Genomic DNA, 24,183 nt, shown 5'->3' on the forward strand with positions numbered 1-24,183 from the left:
TCCTTGGTAGCTCACGAATAGGGTGTTATTCTGAAAATACCTGGTTGAGGGCCTAGCATGTAGATAGGCAGACTGCAGTGTTAATGTCAGTATACTGTGCTATATACTTATGTGGTTCTACACAGACAGGTGCAGAGAATCCTATTTATCCTGCTTCTCAGGCATTGCAAACCAAGGATATTGGTTTGGATAGTGAAAGAAATTAAATGCACCGCACAGTAATTGCTGAGAAGACTACCATTTGTGTTCCCACTCTGGAATGCATCCACAGTAGTTATTTCTAATGATCAATCATGCTGATGTTGTACAACAGAGCTCCTCAAAAATAAGAAACTTTCAAGTGAATGTTTTAAAATTCATATATTATCCTTGAGACAGTTGAATATATGCCCACTGCTAAGACACAAGAGTCTGCTCCCATTTAAAAGGGGGGACGGGGACACAAACAGTAAAAAGGCCTTAAGATAGCAAAAACAATATAATTAAAAAATCAAAACTCCAAACTCTGGACATCAATTTGTAATATATTGTTTTATGGGGGGGGGGAATCTACTCCAAATTATGAATTAATGGACTTTGATTAACATTTAAGAAAAAGCCCAGAACAGTCTTTAGGAAAGCTTTGTGTTTTATCTTTAACTTGACAAATGAAAATGAATAAGCAGCTTCCATTTTAAACCAAGGTACTTCAGCGAAATGTCTAAGTTACGAGTGGCCTTTTGAACTACCACTCAAATTCAATTTTCTATTCTCGTTTCAAATTCAGTCTTGTGAAAATATGTCCATTCGGCAACAGCAGATTAAGAGAAAAATGTAACAGTCGAGCAACAGTGACATCGTTTGGTAACAGCAAATTAAAAACCATGGACAGCAATACTTGTTGGATGCTTAAAAAAATACAACCGGGGAGAAATTCACTGTACATTACAACTTTGAGGCTGTTAAAGTGACAAATCCAGACTGTACAGTGCAAGACATGCGTTTCCAGTTACAAATTCAAAATGGAAGGAGTGCAAAAGAAATTAAAGCTTTTTTTGTCTGAAATCAATTTACTTTTTATAAGGAACACAGTATTAGACAAGTTATTTCAATGTAACAGTAAGGTCTTTCTCTCAACATAAACTTTTTAGAATTTGAATCATGCCTTAGGAAGCCTGTGTAATACGAAGAACAAATCATTTTTATCCAATGTTTAATAGTCTTTGAACCGCTGAATCAGCATCAGTAGTGTATAATCAGAAACTCACAGGCTAAAGGAATCAACCTTTAGATAAAAGAGTACCTGCTATCTATAGGCAAGCAGAAGCAGCAAAATAGTCTGGCTTATATACTCTTGACAAAAGTAAGATAAAATGACCTCGCAAGAAAAGAAACAGCTGTGCTGAAAGCAAATGCAAAGTCATGGCTAAGGAACCAAGAAATTGCTGTACAAAAGGTGACAGAGGCCAACGATTTAATTGCAACTCCAGGCAAATGCTTTACCAAGCTGACTAAGCAATGCATGCGTCTCTCCATGCAAAGATAAAAATATGGCTCCAAATGCTTAAGAGGAGGGTATGCATTTGTGAAATCTAAACTGAAGTCCCTTGCCTGTTAAGTTTTACAAAAATATATATAGCCAATACTGTAAGCTTCAGAAGTCATATTTACTTGTTATGTTGACTCCCACATTTATAAGCTACTTTCCAGACATTCTAAACCTGGTCGCTTGCAACAAAAAAGTCAACCTCCCCCCGCCAAAAACCCCCACACAAGATTTTCAAAAAGTGGTTCTTTCAAGTGAAGAGAACATCTGCTGTTTATCCACTTTTAATCTTCTAGCCAATTAAGCCTGGGTTTATTTAGTATACTCATTTACAGGAACAGATGCATAAATATAAGTTTCACTTTAATAGTCATCTGCACAGAAAAGGAAAAATTAACTTTTTAGAACGTGATAGAGCAGGTCTGGTTAGTACAAATCTATGGCAAGTTATAATGATTCTGTGCCGTAGGCCCACTCAAACAGAAGCAGGGCAGGTTTGGGAAGAAACATCTCAGCAATGAGAGAAAGTTGTTCAAGTCTATGGTGTTCTGAAGAACCAGCAGCCTAAATGACACCATGCTCTGAATAGCCGTATCCAGACCAGACAACCTGCTTGGGCTACTATAAAGCAGTACATCCTCCTGGAGGTGTCATTTATTCCAAAGTTATTTATTATTTCGAAGGCGTTTAGACTTCCTAAGCGCACCTATTGATTCGACAGCCTTCTTCCTTTTCCTAGGAGTCTCCTCGCTTGGTGCTGACCCTGAGGAATTGCCCACTGCGCTTTCCATAACCTCTCGCAGTTTACGTTCGAGCTCAGCCAATCGGGCATTCTGCTCACCTATGATCTGGGTTTGCTCAAGCAGTTTCTGATCTTGGTCTTGCAGCTGCTTCTGTTGCTCTTGCACTTTGGTGCGAAGCTCCGATATTTCGCGCCTTAGCACAGTCACACCTGCACCGTTGGTTTTCACTTGCTGCTGGAGTTTGGTGACCTCCTGCCTCGATGGGTTTTGTTTGGAGAAAAGCTGCATTGTTGTTAAGGCTGCAGAAGGACCTGGAACTGCAGGAAGAGAAAATTTACATTTCCCCCCGTCTGATTTCAGATTTTGACATGCACTCAGTCTTATGCCTTCAAAACAGAGCATCAAGGTTTGCAATGTGAATGCAAACAAGCAAATCTATAACTATTCCCCAGCATAGAAACAAAATTTAATGCATGTGCATATGCACATGCATATTCACAGATTTTTACATTCCTGCTTAACAGGTAAAGAGGAAAGTGCTGTTCTGAGACACTCCTACTCTGGGTTGCAGCAAGCAGAACAGGTTGCCCTTCAAGTGAGCACACCCTTAAATATTGTTTCAATGTTACGTTACCAACTGTATACAGTGGTACCTCAGGTTAAATACTTAATTCGTTCCGGAGGTCCGTTCTTAACCTGAAACTGTTCTTATCCTGAAGCACCACTTTAGCTAATGGGGCCTCCTGCTGCCGCCGCGCCACCAGAGCACAATTTCTGTTCTCATCCTGAAGCAAAGTTCTTAACCCGAGGTACTATTTCTGTGTTAGAGGAGTCTGTAACCTGAAGCGTATGTAACCTGAAGCGTATGTAACCCGAGGTACCACTGTATTCCGCCCTTAAATATTACTCCAGGTATGTTGGAGGCCTTTTACATTTTAGCCGAACTATTTCAGGAGCTCCTCGTGGTAAACAAAAAAGCCGTGTTAACAGATATTGGTTGCATGGGTCTCTCTTATGAAATCAGCATTCATGGGAAACAGTCACTTCAGTAATCAGGACCCACATAATCATAGAATCATAGAATCATAGAGTTGGAAGAGACCACAAGGGCCATCGAGTCCAACCCCCTGCCAAGCAGGAAACACCATCAGAGCACTTCTGACATATGGTTGTCAAGCCTCTGCTTAAAGACCTCCAAAGAAGGAGACTCCACCACACTCCTTGGCAGCAAATTCCACTGTCAAACAGCTCTTACTGTCAGGAAGTTCTTCCTAATGTTTAGGTGGAATCTTCTTTCTTTCAGCCCCCAGCAATATGGTTGTTATGTCATTGAATGTTACCCAAGCCTTGCAGTAACTGTTTCCAGTAAAGTACCTGAATAACATTCTTAAGAACTAACCTCATGCTTCCAGACCTCCCTATAAGCAAAGTAAAATTTAGTACTGGAAAGTGAGATACGGCTGCTGCCCTCTAAAGGTTGACTCTAAGTATAAACAGTGAATTATTTGGGCAAAAAGTAAACACTGCTTTGTTTTCAGATTCAAGTTTGGTTTTACTGGCCAAAGTTGTATATAAAATAGAAGACTGTAGGAAGCATATTGTATATAGAACAGAAGGAAGGAAGGATATAGAGGAAGCAAAGCCAAGTTGATTTATATTCAATATCTATTTTGATAGCTAAAAATCTCTTGGCATTTTATGTGAAAAAATATTTGTGATTTGGTTATTAAAAAAAGACTTTGAACAGGTACAGAGTGAGTGAGGCTATCCTAAGACTTTAAAGAATTTTAACAGCTCTAGTTTGGTAAGACGTGGGGGTTTAAAAAAAAGTCTGTTATTAATTTACACTACTGTACATTTTTCTATTCGAATTATTGATGAATTGTTAGAAGAGTTCTATATTATCAGTTATTCTGTTTGTATTATGTTCTGTTGCTACTATATATTGGGAAGGCTATTGCATTGTATATTCAATGCTTTTTCTATAGAAAAAAAGTGCTGGTACTCAACCATGAAGTTGTTACAGTAAGTGCTACACTTTTAATGGGGGAGGGAGGTGCACCAGTACTGCATACTCTTGAGCACCCCCAGAAAAAACACTGGGTATATTAATTTTACATTATTCAGTAATTAGATTCTATTATCAACCCCAAATCCAAACCTAAAGAGGATGAGAGCTAAAGGTCTCTATTGCAAAGCTGGAATTCCAGATAGTAAACTAGCTTGACAAGACATTACACTGCACTAGAGTTTTTGCTTTAAGGGAGAAAATTAGCGCACAAGAAATAATTACCGGTACCTCCTACTGCCTAATCGTACGATCACACCAGGACAGGATTCTAGAAAGTTATTTAATTTCTGACTGTAGGAGTATCAACCTATCATTAAGGGAGAGCAGGAAAGGTGTGTTCCACCCACCAAATCAAAAAGTGTAAATTACCATCATAATTTAGGCCATGGGGCTGCTTTTCCTAATGCAATGTTAAGGAAAAATTAGGCAACAATAATAAAAATAAAAATAATATATCATCATCATCATCACCCCAACCCATCTGGCTGGGTAGCCCCAGCCACTCTGGGCAGCTTCCAACACATATAAACACACTTACTGGGAAGGAATGGGGATAAAGCATGATGGCAGTGAGGATACAGTGGTGCAGGCTCACTGGCAGAACCAATCTGGTGCTTCCAGCCATGCATACATCAATATGAAGTCACTTTCAGTAGTACAAAAGACATTAATATAAGCAAGATAACCAAAGAAGGAAGGTTCTTCCTTTAAGAGCCATTGGATTGGATCCCAAGGACACCTCTGTTCACAGAAGGGCCTTCAATCCTGTGGAGAGTTCTAGGAACAGAAGTGGGTGCAGTGGGTGGGGGGGGGGAGATCTCCACCTATACTCCCTTGCGGCTGCTGCAAACCACTTCCCACCCTCTTCCAAAGGAAGCAGAGCAGATTTGTGGGGAATATAGAGTTGGGGTGGGGAAAATTATCATCCTTCCCCCTTCCATGCACATTAACTGGAAGCACACTTTCCACTAGCAGAATGCTTCTCACTTTTTCTCTGGATCCTTCAAATAGTTTCTATTTTAAAATGTTATGTTCTGTTTTAATATAGTAATGGAACACCCTTTTTTAATGATAACATTCAGAGGAGACAAAAATCACAAGAAAGTGGAAGTACCATAGCTTCCCACTGGCCGCATAATGTACAAAGACTCAGAGCATACATGAGGTACCTGGAGCTGCCGCTATAAGCCGTCCTGATACATCTGATCCAGGCAATTTTCTTTTTAGAATTGGAACAATCTTCTCATCAAAATATTCCATTGCCATCGATGAAATGTCCCTTAACTCCTGAAGGACTTCGTGGGCTCTCTGGGGAGCTTTGGTAGAGTTTACATACCTTAACACACGATAAATTTCATCAATTACCTAAAACAAATGAGAAAAGTTGAGACATGGCGACTGGCAAAAGCTAAGAGTAGCATATCCTTTAATAATGTCTGTTTGCCACAGTGACTTAAAATTATTTTAAAAGTAATTGAAAGGTACTTCAAATTATCTTGAGAACAACTTATGAGTCATTTACCGTTTTATTTACAAGCAATGCAATTCACGTTTTAATCAATGTTTTATAAATGGTTTCAGCTAGTACATTTACATACCATATGATCAAAGCCCTAATAAGTTGTTAAGCCAATCCGTTATTAACAAAGGAACAGCATTTAGATAAGAACCATCTGAAATAAGAAGGTTCTGAACTTCCATCAGTGGCTCGTCAAAACAAAGTTTAGCCCTAATGACTTATTCCATCACACGTTAATGCAGCCGTCTTTTGGACTTTACCTTCCCAGGTATAAAGCAGCAGAGGTTAGAATCCACATACTTCATGAAGGTCATATTTAGCAGGGACAGCCTTGTTTCTACAGCAGCAAGAATGTCTGCATGGCGAGCTAGCGAGTGATTTCTCCGTTCCGATTCCCGTCTACAAAGACACATCCAAGACAGTGAGAAACACTGCAGAGATCTGCAGGACAGGTGGAGCAATATAGTCTGGAGGTTTACAAGATTCTGTCACCAAAAATGATGTCTGCTTTAAGAAGCCGATCCATTTTTTCCCATTCTAGTTCAAAATAATAATGTTTATGACTCAATCTGCTTTTATATAGATCCAACAATTGTCGTATTATTTTCCAAGTAATTTTCAGACATGGGTGAAACTAAAGAGCCTTGAGTTTCCTTGAAAAGTAGATGGAGTACTTTAAAAATAATTACATGAGGAAAATACATTGCTAGAACATCGCTCATAGCCCTCCTTTGCTCACCACCATTGACACACTTGCATGAGTCCAAGAAGAATTCCAACAGCAGTTTGATATTTCACACTATAGCACAAGAACTGGATACAGGTGACATTGCGTATGCTATCAGTTCAGCACCTAATGCGCAGATACCAGAAGCTGTTGCTAATTTAATTGAACAGTAATATCCTTCTCTTTTTTCCACACACTCCCTGCTGCAAGGCCCATTTCCACCTGGCCTAGTGGGTAGCCCCAGACTCCCAGGAGCTTCTTTTAACTGTTCAGGGTGAATCTGGGCCCTGCCCCCTTTGCCATGTGGAAATGGACCTTGCAGTACTCACGGCAGCAGCAATGTCCCTCCAGCCTCCCATGTCAGACCTATGTTATAGCCCAGGGATGGGTTAGGGCAGGGGTCAGCAAACGTTTTCAGCAGGGAGCCAGTCTAGTGTCCCTCAGACCTTATGGGGGGCCAGAATATATTTGGGGGGGGGAATGATGCAAGAGCACCACGAACCCCGGTGGCTGCTTACCTGTGTCTTGCGAGCGGCAGGGGCAGGAGGCGGCGGAGGGACGATGAGCGGCGCACAAAAGGGCTCCGGAGAGGGGCTACTTAAAATGGCAGCCGCTCAGGCACTGCTGCTGCTGGCACCAACAAAGCCCAGGCCCCTTCCTCCTCTAGGCAGGGCAGGGACAAGCCAGGAGGAGGGAGGGGGGAGGCGCCGCCACCGAGGGAGGGAGAGGGAAAGAATGTGCACGCTGGCGATCCACACGGCGATTCCCAGACCGTCCGCGGGCCAGATCCAGAAGGCAATTGGGTCTGATCCGGCCTGCGGGCCTTAGTTTGCCTACCCATGGGTAGGGTTTGATTGTTTCTCTCTCCGAGCCAAATTTGGCAGTTGGGCAGGACATTGCCTGACATTATGAGACCCATTTTTGCCCACATGGCTTGAAATCAAAAGGCACAGGCAAGGGCACAGCCCACAAAGCACTGACTGATCAGCTGATCTTGGGAAGCCCCATGCACAATGCTTTGCGGGTGCTGCCAATTAGCTGACCAGTAAGTGCCTGCAAAGACATGTTCAACTCAGCCATGTTTTACAGTAATATGTGATGTCGAGTGTAGGGCAGGTAGATGTGACTTGGCTAAAATAGCCTTGCAGTTTCAAAGGGGGAGGCTTGGCACACCTAATTAGGCCCACAGACTGGAGGTTCCCCACTGCAGTTCTAACTTTCTGATCCCAAATTGGACCCTCAAGGCAGCTTACAAATGTACTAAAAAATGCTAGACGCTGTATATGAAGATAATGTATTAGAATAAAGCACAGAGATAAGACAGTAAAGAACTCAAAGTTGTTTACCAACCTGAGAGCCCTGCAAAACAAGAGATTTTAACCAGCTTTTTGAATGCTATGGGAGTTGAGCTGGAGTTTTCCTGGGGAGAGAGAGTACCATATAGAAGGTGTTACCATTCAGGAAACACTGAACTTGGGAGGTGATTTCCTTGACCTTAAATGGCTGTGGCTTCCATAGAAGGGCCTCAAGTTGTACATTTGAGAAGCTAGCGCTTCAACATTTCTCTGTAAGTGCCTCCGTTTAAAATCAGTTCTACCTCTGGCAGTGCTGAGAAGCCAAAAAACCAGCATACAGAATGATAACCTGCATTAAGTACCGTACATAAACCAGGATATAAAGCGATGTGGGAGGCACAGTCTTCTATACAGGAGCTTTTCAATTCCCATATGTAGCCCTGCTCTATTATTTTTAAAATTTACACACACACACCCTTCAGTGGCCAGTTGGTATATGGAAACAAAACTCACTATCCTATTCCAGTGTGTGCCATGCAATTTATAATCCCACTGACCTACAGCAGGGGTAACTAACACGATGCCCGCGAGATGTTTTGACTACAACTCCCAAGCAGTCTTCGCCAGTACAGCCAAGGGTCAGGTAATTATACTTCAAAACATCTGAAGGGTCCCAGGGTGGTGAAAGATGACTTACAGTATTACTATAGGATATCACTGATAGCGCCTGTCTTCTCCAAAGGCAAGACAGGCAGTGACACTCAAGCAAAATGAGAGCCTAGGGCCAAGCAGAGGGGGAAAAGTCAACCCAAACAGAAAATTATTCAAGGTACAGATTGTTCTGCTGCAGTGCTAAGGTGCACAAACAGGACTGGTAGCTCATTCTTCATGCTATATGCAGAACCTTGACTACTGTCACAAATCCATCAGGCACAAGCAGGATATATTATTTAAATATTTGTTTCACAACCGGTTGCAAAGCAGCTTTCCTTATATAATCTTCTTGCAAATACAGATTTTTAAGGAGTATTACTTCTGACCTTGTGGTAAGCACATACCTTGGGAGCTGTGCTTTAACCTGTTTCTGGCACAAGTTGTGGTATCTTTCCACTTTCAGAAATCCCTGATTCAGCATTCTCTGGCAGACCAAGTCCATTCGCTTACAAACCTACATTGAAAATACAAAAACAATACTCAAGGTGTCTTCTTTAGTAGTTAATAAGCTGTGAGCCCCTTTTATGATTAACCAGTTTGACTTAAATGCCAGAAGGCTACACAGCACAATTTGAAATGGGGCCACTTCCAAAGATTACAAAACCGTCACTTTGCCCTTTCCAAATAATTTGTTCCAAAGCTCCAACTCCAGAATATGTTTACCGCTCACATGGTGTGGATGTTGATGTCTTAACAAAAAAATTCCATTTACTTCAATTCAATTCCATTTATTATACAGTATGCTTATTCCACTCTTTCATCTGCCGAAGGAACTCATAATCAAAAAGAAGCTGAGGCACATGCTCAGGTTTACAGACTAAAAGTTAAGTCACACAAAAGGAAAAGGTGTGGAGGGAAAATAGAATGGCAAAAGATCAAAAACAATGCCAGAACAAGGTAGAAAGTTGTAAAGGTGCAAGTAGCTGCTGCTACTGCTGTGAGTAGACTGTCTCGCCAGAGTGGTGCATGCTCTGGTTATCTCCGGCTTGGACTACTGCAACACGCTCTACGTCGGGCTACCTTTGAAGGTGACCCAGAAACTGCAATTAATTCAGAATGCAGCAGCTAGACTGCTGACTGGGCGTGACCACCGAGACCATACAACACGTCCTCCCAGTAGGTTTCCGAGCACAATTCAGTGTGTTGGTGCTGACCTTTAAAGCCCTAAACGGCCTCGGTCCTGTATACCTGAAGGAGCATCTCCACCCCCATCGTTCAGCCCAGACACTGAGGTTCAGCTCCGAGGGCCTTCTGGCGGTTCCCTCACTGCGAGAAGTGAAGTTACAGGGAATCAGGCAGAGGGCCTTGTTGGTAGTGGCACCCGCCCTGTGGAATGCCCTCCCATCTGATGTCAAGGAAATAAACTACTATTTGACTTTTAAAAGACATCTGAAGGCAGCCCTGTTTAGAGAAGTTTTTAATGTTTGAAGTTTTATTCTGTTTTTAGTCTTCTGTTGGGAGCCACCCAGAGTGGCTAGGGAAACCCAGCCAGATTGGTGGGGTATAATTAATAAACAAACAAACAAACAAACAAACAAACAAACAATCAATCTGGCATTTCTATTCAGCTGGGGCACAGTGACCTTCCCTCACTGTTCTTGTCTGAACAGAGATGGCCAGGTACCTAACAACCCAGCTGATGACAAAGGCCAGTGTCCTCTTTCACTTATTCCAAGACAACCATCAGCAGGAGCAGACACAGTTCTGGCTGGCAAGAAGGGAACAGGAAGGTATATTTTCTTTAGATGTTCCTTCTTTGGTCAATGATGAGGGCCAGGCCAGTTTGTCCACTGCCATGGAATCATCCTTGTTCCTTTGGCCATTGGCAAAGGACACAGTCGGCTTCCTCTCTGAACACTGGAGTTGCTTGCACAAAAACTATTTCTAAGCTTTCAGTGATACAAAGCTACTGAACAACACACCTACTGGGCATGAACCGGGTGGCAGCTGAAGATTTGTTTTCTTTTAGATTTTAAGAAGAATGCAGAGAAACTGGAGAAGTTTATGAAGAAAGCAGAGATGACTAAAGGTTTATAAACACCATACACATGAGGCAAGACTGAAGAAACAGGTTCTGTTTATCCCAAAGAAAAGCTGAAAATACACACCCGTACCAGAAAAATTCAGGAAAGATCTTGAGGAAGACAGGAGGGAAAAAAACAACCATCAAAGGAGAGAGAGAAGACCAAAGTCATTTGGCTCTCCTCTCTCAGACATTTAAAACAAGGAGATTTTGTGAACCACTCTGAGATCTTTGGATTAAGGGTGGTGTATAAATTTTAAAAAATAAATATTATGAAGTCTAACATAGATTGACCTGGCCTTCCAAAGAGACACCAAGTAAGAGTTATAATCAGAAGCAATATACATATATTATTAAAATTACTTCTAGCCCATCTTTCTTTGTGCAGTTTTGTAGCACAAACAATAAAATGCAGTAAAACCCAAAATATGTTCATAGTTGTGTTATCAAACAAGTTGCTGAAGGAAGTTTTTTATTATTACTTATTACTGGCCAGGTAACTTCCATCTTTTAAAAAAGAAGCACGGTTCTGAAAGGTAACACGGAAAGAACGTGAACTCCTGGGGTGTTTGGTTTAAAAGGCTGCTCTGCTCTGCACTCAATATACACTACAGAAAGACTTTATTTTCCCCGCATTGTTAAATATATTTTCATCTACATTTCAGCAAAAGAAACTTCTTTGTTTTTTACCTGAAACTAACAATATGTCCTTGAAAACAGTTACAGCATCTTTCCCTGAAAGTTATACTTGAGCACAAGAAGTTTATAACGTTATGTGCCAATGTAACGTATTCTACAAATCAGGGAAGTTTCTTAATGTATACTGTAAAGCCTCTGATCTTGGAACCTCCAGCTAAATTGTAGCATGCCAATCTAAGCTTTACCAGACATAAAAGAGATTGAAAGTAGATTACAAGCTAATGAACGACTTGATGTACTAATGCTTTGCGTGTTGGAAAAACATTGGGTTCATAAGGCACCTAGGTGCCTTGAAAACATACAGTTTGTGACATGTATAAATGTTTGACATGTTCCCATCTCCCCTGGGCTAGCATCTCTAAAACAACTGTATTGGCTTCTACAAATGTGGTTTGACATCTAATTTCCAATGTTGCCACAGCACAAAAGCCATAGCTGTCAACTTTTCCCTTTTCTTGCGAGGAATCCTATTCGGAACAAGGCAATTTCCTTTAAAAAAGGGGAAACGTTGACAGCTATGACAAAAGCACACACAAAAGCAAAAGAGAGAAAAACCCATCACTGCCCATGTCATAAAGGTAAAGGTAAAGGTACCCCTGCCCGTGCGGGCCAGTCGTGTCCGACTCTAGGGTTGTGCGCCCATCTCACTTAAGAGGCCGGGGGCCAGCGCTGTCCGCAGACACTTCCGGGTCACGTGGCCAGCGTGACGAAGCTGCTCTGGCGAGCCAGCACCAGCGCAGCACACGGAAACGCCGTTTACCTTCCCGCTATAAAGCAGTACCTATTTATCTACTTGCACTTAGGGGTGCTTTCGAACTGCTAGGTGGGCAGGAGCTGGGACCGAAAGACGGGAGCTCACCCTGCCACGGGGATTCGAACCGCCGACCATGCAATCGGCAAGCCCTAGGCACTGAGGTTTTACCCACAGCGCCACCCGCGTCCCCCTATGTCATAATTTAATGTAAATCTTCTCCACCAACTAACTTTGAGTTCCTTGATATACACATTAGGCAATGATATGCGTACCCTGACACCTAGTGGCAAAACAGAATACTACAACCTCAGTCAAAATCTACCTGGGAACATAGAAACAAAACCGGTTCTGTTCACTAATGCTATAGAATTCCACACATAAGCAATATGTGTAGGGATGAATAAAGGGGCAGCTAGGTTTGCAGACTGACACCCACATATTCAGGGAGTTAAATCCTACACAACAAAGGATCTCTAAAAGGCTGTATCCCAGCTTGAACAACAAAATGGTGGATGCGACTCATGTAAAAGGTAAAAAGGTAAAAGACCCCTGGACAGTTAAGTCCAGTCAAACTTGACTATGGGGTGCAGCACTCATCTCACTTCAGGCCAAGGGAGCCAGCGTTTGTCCGCACACAGCTTTTCTGGGTCATGTGGCCAGCATGACTAAACCGCTTCTGGTGCAACAGGACACCATGACGAGTGCCAGAGTGCATGAAAACACCATTTACCTTCCTGCTGCACCGGTACCTATTTACTTGGCTGAAGCTCAGACATGCAATTTTGGGTGTTTTGGCAGCAGGGAAGCAAGATTCATAGTTAAGATTCAAACTCACTCTTTAGTATGTTCAAGATCAAACTACTAAAACAAAAGGGTATATTTTAACAGCATTTGTGGAAGTTACTTAAATTTTTCAGCCTAATATTATTACTGAGGAAAAAACCATATGGGGCCTGAAATTGGGGAATCCCTGAAAAGTGCCCCTACTAAAGCTACACAGAATATTTTGGGGTCATAGCATGTCTCCCAAAAGATGCCAGTTCAAAATGCTGCAATGGAGGTGCGAGGAGTCAAACCAATGTCAGAAACTATTAGGAAAGATACTGAATATAAAACAGCAAAAAACTTTAATGACACTTCTATGTGAAATGTGATGAACCCATATTTGAAATATTATATGCAGCTGCATCACAGAAAAGGTATTCCAGAACCAGAAAAACTACACAGGGTCTACCAAAATAACAAGAGTAACAGGATCATGTTCCCTATGAATCCCAGAACAGCAGAATATGTAATTTGTTAAGGCAGAAACAACCAATTCATTGCAGTATGAATTTTCGTAAGTTACACCCTACTTCATCAAACATGTGCAGTGGCCCACACACTTGATGAAGTAGGCCTTTGACAATACCTTTCAGTCAAAGAAAGCACTTCACCTTATGAACTTGCGGAGTTAAGCACCACAGAACGTTATGATGGCTCCGGCAAAGGCCACTTTTCAAGAAGGACTGAATCAATCAAGGATAGATACTGATTATAATAGCTTGAAAATGGAACCTAAATGGTAGTATGCTTCCAATTACCATTTGTTGAGATAGGCTTCCACAGAGTAATGGACCAACTGAATGCTGAAGGCAGAATGTCGAGTGAGGCAGATCTTTGATCGGACACAGAAGAATAATGCAGTTTAGAGAACAACTGTAGTTAAGTGGTATATAAATGGTTTAAATAGCCTTGGAATCTTTTTATACCATTATGCTACCCAATTCTCTTCCTCCATTTCTTACATTTAAGAAATCTTTTCACTTCCCCCTCCCCATTGACTCTTCCTCATTTACCTTCCTTCCCTTTGCTCCAATGTTTCACTTGATTGCTTACTTAATTACTGCCTCTGCATTTATACAGCTGCTCTATAACAGGAGTTCTCTAAGTGGCTCACAAAACAAAACAAAACAAAACAAAACAAAACAAAACAAAACAAAACAAAACAAAACCACATGCACTTTAAAATGAAAGATAGAATAAAGTTGCAACAAATTCCTTTACAAAAATTAAAACATAACTTTGTATGTCTAGTCTGTGATCAGATGGTAAGCCTACAAGGAGGGTCTGTTCTAGTTCACTGAAGATTTTTGCACAATATCTAATGGTTTTAGATGTTTAAATTACAGTAAAGCTAATTCCCCAAAGCCAAGTCTATAGTTGTACAAGCACAGTATGGCACTGCTATCATTTTGAGAGAGGTTGAATCAAGTGATGTCAAGTGTGTGTCCAAAGTTTACCCCCACATCAAGTTTAATACAAATCCCCTTCTTGTTCCACTGCCCTTCTATCTTCAGTCCCTGCTGCATGAATGACTAGTTTTGAGAGAACATATATGAAATTCTTATCTAATATCCAACCGACACCACTATCTCAAAAAGGCCCAACTTGCTATATGTTTGGAAATTTCACAGTCAATAAACCTAAAAAGCAATCAAAGCTGTGAAAAAAAGAGTTAGTGTTTTTCTTACTAGTGCCAGATAGAAGCACCCCCCAAAAATAGGTTTAGCCAAGTTTTTAGGGGGGGGGCGGCTGTAAGAGAAAACGAGCAAAGAAAACCAGTTTAAAAGAGATGAAAATTGTGATCTCCCCCCTCCACCCCAGAAAAAGCTCTCAAGAACAGAGCTGTCCTCTACTAAAGACAATGATCAATTTACACGCGTGCTTTGAGGTGACACAAAAGTGGCCGGAAAAGGGCAGCACAAGCTTATGAGCTCTCCACCATCACATGCGAAGACCTGGAATGCAATCCCCGTGCAAATTGGGGGTTGCCTGTACTAAGTGGAAGTCAGAAGAACATCTAAGAACATAAGAGCCTGGCTGGGACAGGCCAATGGCCCATCTAGTCCCACCATCCTGTTCACACACTGACCCACTAGATACCAGTGGGAAACCAGCAAGCATGATTCACACATAAGTGCTCTCTCTCTTCCTGTGGTTTCCAGAAACCAGTATTCAGAAGCACTGCTGCCTCCAAATGTGGTGGCAGAGCAAAGGCATCATGGCTAGTAGACAGAGGCCACACACTTTGATATGTCTGTGCGGAAGATGTGCCTGGACACTTGAGAAATTTTCTGGAATAGCCTTGTGCACAAGAGCAGAAAGCATGAAAAACAACTGGCGCACATGAGCATTGTCAATTGTGGCATTGGGAAAAGACTGTACTCTTCACTAGCTAGTATAAAGCTGAAAAAATAGCTGCCAGGAGTTCCTATCACCTCAAGAAACAGAGAATTATGGACGTCTATTCTTCGTGGCAAACACTATTTCATGAACACCTGAATGCAGTCTCCAGGTAGTCCTGGATTCACTGCCGTACTTAGAATACCACCCTGGTATGTGGGCATCTCAAAGGCCACTCTAGCATTCCGTGCAATGTGGTTGCCTTTTGTCTGGAAGGTTTGGCTGTTCAAAGTACAGCAGTCAATTTCCAAAGGTGGTTGAGAAACGAAGAACTCTTCCAACAAGTACTTATGCCACTACCTGCACTTCTTTTTGTCTTTTGAAGTCCATTCAATTGGCTTGTTTTGCGCCATGAGGCCCTTACTTTCACCATCCAAGTATTTCTGGATATAATCCTTATGCTCCACTGACCTCCTCCTCTGAACACTTTTCACGGGCACAGAAGAAGCTAAACTAGACTGTTGGCTCAGTGACAAGCCAAGGCAGCAGCTCTCAGGAACCGTACAGCAAACCAGCGAGCAACTTGGCCAGCTACATGTACAACTTCAGTAGTGTCTATGCAGGTGCTCCCTTCTTTTTGAGTGCCACTGGTTATGAGCAATCGCTACCCACCCCAGACAACTGGAGTTCTGCCAGCCACCAAATCCTGGCTTGCTTTGAAGCCATTAAGGTTTGCACACAATGGGAATCTACGATTATCTACAGCTTTCTGGTTCGTTTCCCCGTTTGTGTGAAGGGGCTGTGTACAGGTGCAGGAAGCTCATCCACACTGCATTTTAAACTAGTTGGGTCTCTCGTATCTTTGTCAGGATATAGTTAGTGATGTTACACTGCAGGAGCAGGAGGTGGAGAATCTAAATTACATGCCGAGGTGATGAATTCCACAACCTGTATAAATTACGCAAGTCTGTATGATCTCTTATATTTTGCAGAATTGTTTGTTCTGCTTCCGCTAGTCACTTGAGGCAAATGGTGGAAAGAAGCTTTGCAAGGCATTGAAGACTCAGCACCCAACTTCTGAGAATCACCTCCGATGATCCTTTTGGCTTCTGCTGCTTAGCCAAGATTTATCTACACTTTCAAACGCAACTTTGCAACCATAAGCAACAAAAACTGGCCTTGGGGAGATTTTCTTTTTTTTAAAGAATCCTTAGGTTAGAATGTTAGGTAAGCTAGATTCTAGAGCTTTCTTGCAATTCTACGCAAGTGCTGAGTAACTCAAAGCCTTGACGTTTTTTAAAAATGTAAGAAGATCCCTGCAGGAGCTGGTTTCAGTGCCTCCTGCAGTGGTATTTATGGTAAATCTTTCTGAAGGGCTTCAGAGATGCAGCCCCTACCCCCATGCATTCCTTCGGATCAGGATACCATACTTCACTGTGCTGGGAAGTATAGTAATTATAAATATCTGAAAATCAGTAACAAGAAGCATAGTCAAGTTGATGCCATCTGGATGCTATCAAACAGAAGTGTTTTGAGCATGTACACTGAAATAATGTATTAATCCCTGTTACTCTAAACTAGCAGGCTTGTATTTATAGTTATTTATTTAATGGATTTATACTCTGCTCTTTGAAAAAGGACTCCACAGAGCAGCGTACAATATTTCAAAGTACAAATCCATAACACAAAAACGTTTTTTAAGAAATAGCAACAATAAACATCAGCATAAAATAACAATAGCTTATGCACAACCCAGTTAACTACCCTCATTTATATTCCCAATCAAACGCAGATACCAAGTCATTCGTGCTTCAAAGCACTTTGAATTTGGCCTGGAAACTCACTGATAATCATTGCAACTGACACAATATTTGGATAACACCTCCAGATTTTTGGCCCCTGCCAAGAACCAGGCAATCACATTCTGTACTAGTTCAAAGTTTCTAGACTTTCTTCAAAGACGCATTACAGTAGCCCAGTCTTAATGAGACAAGTTCATGGAGAACTAATATGAGATCTGACTTTCATCTTGTCTGGATCAAGCTACAGCTTGTTCTTTCTCATCCATTCTTCGACAGCCTCCAAACGCCAGCTTAAAAATACCTCGGCTGGGGTGAGCGGATAGAGTCAAGAGTCAGCTGCATATTGATCAGCACAGGATGTAAACACTGTGCCAAACAGTGTCAAATTTATGATCGCCTCTGCTTCCATTATCTTGGTTGAAGCTACTGGTACTGAACAGAATATGGTGTCTGGAATCACCCACCCATCCCCCAGTTTCTCTCCTTTGCTCTTCCAGCAGTCCTGGGGTTCACAAATGAATTGCAACCTAGTACCCAGTGTGCGTACCAGTACATTGAACACCTTCAAAAGGGATGTGCCATGGAGGTTGTTGCTCAAATCCCACAAATTGAAAGCACCTTGTGCACTATGGATGTCAGCACACAACTATAAAGTGAAAGAACACAACAGTGCAATTAAACAAGGCATCTTAAACACATACAAATGCTCCAATATTTTCAAGGTTCATTTTTATATATGAGAAAGGGGTGGCTAGGATCAGAAGTTTAGTAATTTTCTGTTCTGTTTCTTTGTAATCATCACATGTTTCATAAGCCTATTGTTGCACATGTTGTTAATATTAAGGTTAAAATCAGAACAGGGAAAACACATAAGAACTACTGCTCATGTTCTACCATGTATTCATCTGTCTTTTGAGAAGCTGCCTGAAATTGGTAGTAGAACACTTTCCCAACAACTGGATATTTGCTTGTTTAGTTGCTTAATTTTTTCTGCTTAACTTGCTCTGTCAGTAATTCCTCACATCTGCATATGTTTCAGAATCACCAGATGGAGAATTGTTACATGACAGGAGGATTATCTTAACTGTGATAGAAGATGGGAGCCCAGAATGATTATCTCCGTTCAATCTTTGTAACAAAGAGCCTGGTCTGAACTCTTTGGGCAAAATACTGCTGAGAGGGCAGCGTCATGGCAAACAGCAAAATCAAGTTGCATATAAGGCAGTAGGGCTTTGTGCTGCATGAGCCCAAGGCACCTAGAACAAAACCTAAGACTGCCCTTCCATCTCTCTCACTTTTGAGCAGCGCAGCTTAAGTTATTCTCATACATATCCTTCAAATAATCAATTCCCCCTTGCACTGGAGGGACATTGTGCATCAAATACACTCATATAAATATAAGCATGTCACTAAGCACAACTGTTTTTTGCCACTTCTACTAGACAGGAGTAAACTGCACAAGGTGCTCCCAAGCTGCACTATGGGAACATGGCACAGGGCCATGTCTGCTCCAACAAACAAATGGGACAAGTACAGTGGTACCTTGGTTCGCAAATGGCTTAGTTGTCGAAGAAATCAGCTCCCAAATGCCGCAAACCTGGAAGTGTTCCGGTTTGTGAATGTTTTTTGGAAGCCAGACGTCCGACGCAGCTTCTGCTTGAGTGCAGGAATCTCTGGCAGCCAACTGGAAGCCGCACCTTGCTTTTCGAACGGTCTAGGGAGTCGAATGGACTCCTGGAAAGGATTAAGTTTGAGAACCAAGGTACCACTGTATGGGAAAAGGAAACAAGTTGGGCAACTGTAGGATACTGAACCTTTTAGACAGCTAGTACGGGTTTATCAGATTTGCATTATATACCATGAATATGATCAACTGTATATGATTAATTCCACTCTTCAAGCCACTGAAGCAGGAAGGAATCTTACTTGGATCTTTCCCGTCAATTGCTATGCACTGTGAAGCAGATAGAATGTTTGGCTGCTTAGCTACATCAGTTTGATGCCCACATGAACACATCAGCTGAGAAAAGAGAGGGTGTTTGGTGTTTGCTTCAACTAGAAATCCACTGTTATTTTCTTATAATGCTTTAATATTTAACCCAAGCTAGTTTTTCATAGCACAGTGAGGAAGTGGCCAATGCAACTGTCTTTTGTAGTAGCCAGTGCTTTTTTCTAAAAAAAATGTTTGGGGGATACTCTCATTTCCCTATTCATATTGAAATACTGCCCCTCAATGAGGCCAAACTTCACAAAATGTTTAGGGGTATGTGTACCCCCAGAAAAAAGCACTGGTAGCAGCTTCTGTTTAGCAAGGAATCTCAGCTACACCAATTCTAATAATAATATTTAAGATAAATTAAGAATGCCATTCTAAACTCACTTACCTGCGAGTACAGTCCGATGAACAGAATGAGACTAGCTTCTGAACACTTATGTGTAAAACTGGGCGGCATGTTAGATGGCAACCACCCTCCAAGATCAGAGGAATATGAGGCAAAAGCAATAATGCACATTTCCCCTTCTAATTCAACATTCTAACCCAGGCATAGGCAAACTTGGCCCTCCAGATGTTTTGGGACTACAATTCCCATCATCCTTGACCACTGGTCCTGTTAGCTAGGGATCATGGGAGTTGTAGTCCCAAAACAGCTGGAGGGCCGAGTTTGCCTATGCCTGTTCTAACCAAAGATGTTTGTCATGGTATTACACACATCTATCTAATTTTCCCCCCAAAGGGCTGTAGTGCTGTTTGATGAAGAGGTAACAGAAAATGAAAACTGAAAGGTGGAAAAACCTGTCAAAGCTTTACAAGTTAGTCAATTTGCTTACTGCCTTGACCATAGGTTGCACATACCAACAAGAGAAATAAAACAAACAAAATTCTCTTCATAGTCATATTTATTTTCAAAAAGTGTCAAATCTCTCAGGCATCAGGAATCAAAATAAGCTCTCCTTTAAGCAGTCAATGACACTGTTCATCACAAAAAGCTGTCTTGTAATCCAATGCATATCTACCTTGAAGGAGTAGGCACTCCCAAGGTTGAGTGCCCTAGACTGCAATCCTATGCAACTGCACATTACCTGGGGGAAAGCTGCACTGATGAATATGTGATTTACTTCCAAGTAAATACACAAAGGATTGTACTGCTGTGGAGAAAAAGCCATACTCTTGCAGAGAAACCTTAGAGACGGCATTCACAGGCACATACATGGGGATCCATTAAAATTAAAAATTAACATTGGACACTGGTGTAGACTAACTCAAAACATGGACCTGATCTTAAAAAGCATCAATTTAGAGGTATTTTTTTCAATAATGTTGTAAGATTTTTTATATAGAGAAAGTCTGACAAAAGTAAAGCTTTCGTTCCATAGCTAGGAACTAGCTTAGGGAGAATATAAGCCTTAGATTATTAAACATCTGCTTTACGATCCTGAAATTCTAAAGCTACTGAATGCATCCAAACTGTGCCTTTACCAGAACAGAACTAAAACAGATGCAGTAGATACCCTTCTTATTTCACAAATTCCCTCCCTCCCATGTGACTATTGCCACATGGATTTTCTGCCTTTAGATGAACTTGAGATCTTCTGAGAATGGCTCCTAGCAGTATGCACTTGCCCCCAACTCTATGGAATTACAACGAGATACATTAAATAATTACCAAAAGAAAGAAAGAAAAGCATTCCATTCACTAGAAAGCACTATAGAAATGATAACACAGGCCCAAAGAACAGATTATGTACCGCAGTCTCTTTTCGTGGTAGAGGAAATTAACTCTGCACGATCAACCTCATCGGAAGAGTCCCATCGCCCATGCTATATAAAGAGATGGTCTGCAATGGAAACGCTGTCAAAGGGGAAAAAGTCAAAATACAAGGAAGCGGGGTGGGTAAGGGGGGTGAATGCTGAATATGTACAGGGTTCTAATGAGATACAATGAGGATCCGATTTACGGAGACCTTCACCCCCCCCCCAGCGTCGTACCACCGATTTCCAATCTTTCCCGAAAAAGGCGCAGCAGGCGAAGAGAGCTCTGCCGCAAAGGGGCTGCAACCTGCGGCCATCATCCTTGGCCCTCCCCCGTTAAACCTCTGGCTGGATCCCTTTCCCTCCCTCCCTCCCCACCCCCCAAAAAAGAGCGGGCGATTTCTTCAAGGTGGGCAGTAAGGGTGGGGAGAAAGGATTTCCAATGGAAAGGGAATCCAGAGGTCATCCAGTGCGACCACGCCGGGTTTCCCCCTTCTCTCCCCCAAATCAAGTGGGGAAAGGGATAAGCCGGGGAAGGAGGCGTGGAGTTGGGCTGGGGGGAGATCCCCGAACCGATTCAAAAAACCAAGTGGAAACGCTTGCCAATCCGGAGGGGAGGGGTGGGGTGGGGTGGGGGGGAAACGGCAAAGCGAACGGATGCGAAGTGTCGCACCCCCAAATCCCCCCCCCAAGGCCAAGGCAGGGGTCCGAGGCGTCGCTTCTTCCTCCCCCCCCCCAGTCCCGCGCCTCCCTCTCCCCCCACGACGCGGCCCCTCACCAGGCGGAGCTGGCTGGTCTCGTCGTAGGACAGGAAGCCCAGGATGCCCTCGATGGCCACGATGGGCAGCCCCACCAGCGTGTTGCTCTGCGGGAGCTGCTCGAGGGGCTGCGCTTCGCCGCCGCCGCCGCGGGGCTGGGGCAGAGGCGGCGGCGAGAGACGCGCCGAGTCCATGGCGCCTCCTTCCCCCTCCGACAGGAGCCGCTCGGCCGCCGCCACCACCGCCATCTTGGGGCCTATTCCCCTTCCTCGGCTCCGGGAGGGGGCACTTCCTGTGGCGACGTCCCCGCCTCCTTCGCCGGCAAGGGCGCTTTAAAGAGGCCGCTCCCTCGGTGTCTCTTGGAGGGTATCGGCGGGGTCCTCCTCTGAGGGCTCCCGCTGTCTTCGAGTCGAAGAAACAGAGAACTGAAGGGGACCCCGAGGGTCATTTAGTCCAACCCGCCCCTGCAGTGCAGCAATCTCAGCTAAAGCACCCATGACAGATGGCCACACACACATACACCCCTTCTCCCTGAAAACTCATGCATGTGTGAACCACACCAACCCCTATAAACAGCCATAATAAGCAACCCCAAGTCCTGCTGATCTCAAAAAGCATTCAACAGCAAAACGTCCATGTAAAGGTATTCCCCCCCCAAAAAAATAATGTTTAGGGGTTGGTGTGGTTCACACATGCATATGGGTGATCATGGGCTTAGCCAAAGCTTTTTTTTTCTGGGGGGGACGCAGGAGTACACATACCCCTAAACATTTTGTGAAATAATAATAATAAAAATTATTTATACCCTGCCCATCTGGCTGGGTTTCCCCAGCCACACTGGGCAGCTTCTAGCAAAATATTAAAATGCAATAATAATCTTAAGTTTGGCCTCATTGAGGGGCAGTATTTCAATTTGAATAGGAAAATAAGAGTACCCCCTAAACATCTTTTTAGGAAAAAAGCACCGGGCAGCTGCCCCCCTTCAAATAAATAAATAAAAATGCTTAACTCACTGAGGTTCTGCCCCCCTCCCCAAACATAAAGCCTGGCTACACCTGTGTGGGTGAGGGCTTGATTTCGGCACACAGAGCCTCTACTCACTTGGAAACGGGGGCTGTGAACTGGCCCCACTGAAAAAATAGGTTGCCTGTGAGGTGATAGGAACCTATGTGGCAGTGTATCTGCAGTAGCCCATTCACACATGCAAGCCATCCTGTAATGTACACCAAGTGATGGATGTGCATGTGTGGCCTTAGTACCACCCTGCCACTAGAGGGGAGGGGAGGCAAACCTGGAGGCTTCAGGCCAGCCCTGGGGGTTTGGCAACCCTAGTAAAGAGAGAAACTGGGGCAGCTTCCTCAAACTTAAAAGAGTTTGACTTCTGAACTGGGGGGGGGGTGTGAAGGGAAGGACATGGTGGGCACCATGTTGGCAAAGCCAGATGGAGACAATATTGAGCTAGGTATCGCAACAACCTGATAGGGTGCAAGGAAATGTTATGTGCTCCTGGCATAAGGCCTCAAATTTAACTCCTCAGCATAGGACTGGGAGCTGAAAGGAGTATCAGACTATACTGTAAATATGTGGGGCAGAGAAATATGTGAGTCAGCATGGATTTCTGAAAAATAAGTCATGTCAGACGAACCTGATCTCGTTTTTTGACAGAATTACAAGCCTGGTAGATGAAGGGAACGCAGTGGATGTAGCCTACCTTGATTTCAGCAAGGCATTTGACAAGGTGCCCCATGATATTCTTGTAAAGAAGCTGGTAAAATGTGGTCTTGACTATGCTACCACTCAGTGGATTTGTAACTGGCTGACTGACCGAACCCAAAGGGTGCTCATCAATGGTTCCTCTTCATCCTGGAGAAGAGTGACTAGTGGGGTGCCACAGGGTTCTGTCTTGGGCCCGGTCTTATTCAACATCTTTATCAACAACTTGGATGATGGACTCAAGGGCATCCTGATCAAATTTGCAGATGACACCAAACTGGGAGGGGTGGCTAACACCCCAGAGGACAGGATCACACTTCAAAACGACCTTGACAGATTAGAGAACTGGGCCAAAACAAACAAGATGAATTTTAACAGGGAGAAATGTAAAGTATTGCACTTGGGCAAAAAAAATGAGAGGCACAAATACCTGATGGGTGACACCTGGCTTGAGAGCAGTACATGTGAAAAGGATCTAGGAGTCTTGGTTGACCACAAACTTGACATGAGCCAACAGTGTGACGCGGCAGCTAAAAAAGCCAATGCAATTCTGGGCTGCATCAATAGGAGTATAGCATCTAGATCAAGGGAAGTAATAGTGCCACTGTATTCTGCTCTGGTCAGACCTCACCTGGAGTACTGTGTCCAGTTCTGGGCACCACAGTTCAAGAAGGACACTGACAAACTGGAACGTGTCCAGAGGAGGGCAACCAAAATGGTCAAAGGCCTGGAAACGATGCCTTATGAGGAACGGCTAAGGGAGCTGGGCATGTTTAGCCTGGAGAAGAGGAGGTTAAGGGGTGATATGATAGCCATGTTCAAATATATAAAAGGATGTCACATAGAGGAGGGAGAAAGGTTGTTTTCTGCTGCTCCAGAGAAGCGGACACGGAGCAATGGATCCAAACTACAAGAAAGAAGATT

At 43.1% G+C, this 24,183-nt stretch overlaps 1 protein-coding gene and 2 long non-coding RNA genes across 3 annotated transcripts; 2 read left to right on the forward strand and 1 right to left on the reverse strand.

Annotated features, from left to right (window-relative positions):
- Window positions 1-345: 345 nt before the first annotated feature.
- FBXO28 (F-box protein 28) lies at window positions 346-21,928 on the reverse strand. Its single transcript, XM_083605475.1, has 5 exons — window positions 21,567-21,928; window positions 8,939-9,048; window positions 6,119-6,257; window positions 5,509-5,704; window positions 346-2,585 (listed from the first exon to the last, which is right to left on the reverse strand). Exons 1-5 carry the CDS (start codon window positions 21,792-21,794, stop codon window positions 2,191-2,193), a joined length of 1,068 nt encoding a protein of 355 aa, XP_083461601.1. The 5' UTR covers window positions 21,795-21,928; the 3' UTR covers window positions 346-2,190.
- Window positions 9,726-11,044, forward strand: LOC310758914. Its single transcript, XR_014546089.1, has 2 exons — window positions 9,726-10,324; window positions 10,564-11,044. It is a non-coding gene; the product is annotated as an uncharacterized lncRNA (long non-coding RNA).
- LOC310758875 lies at window positions 12,266-19,920 on the forward strand. Its single transcript, XR_014546039.1, has 2 exons — window positions 12,266-17,924; window positions 17,955-19,920. It is a non-coding gene; the product is annotated as an uncharacterized lncRNA (long non-coding RNA).
- Window positions 21,929-24,183: the final 2,255 nt, after the last annotated feature.

The sequence above is a fragment of the Podarcis filfolensis genome (genome assembly GCF_964270895.1).
Source record: "Podarcis filfolensis genome assembly, chromosome: 3".
Taxonomy (NCBI): domain Eukaryota; kingdom Metazoa; phylum Chordata; class Lepidosauria; order Squamata; family Lacertidae; genus Podarcis; species Podarcis filfolensis.

Bases quoted from the DNA above. Each gene is read 5' to 3' on its own strand.
- FBXO28 (XM_083605475.1), bottom strand. From the start codon at position 21,794: ATGGCGGTGGTGGCGGCGGCCGAGCGGCTCCTGTCGGAGGGGGAAGGA. The intron at 6,258-8,938 runs GTATGTGCTTAC...GTGTCTTTGTAG, and splicing joins GTTAAAGCACAGCTCCCAAG to ACGGGAATCGGAACGGAGAA. The intron at 5,705-6,118 runs GTAAAGTCCAAA...CATTTGTTTTAG, and splicing joins GCTGCTTTATACCTGGGAAG to GTAATTGATGAAATTTATCG.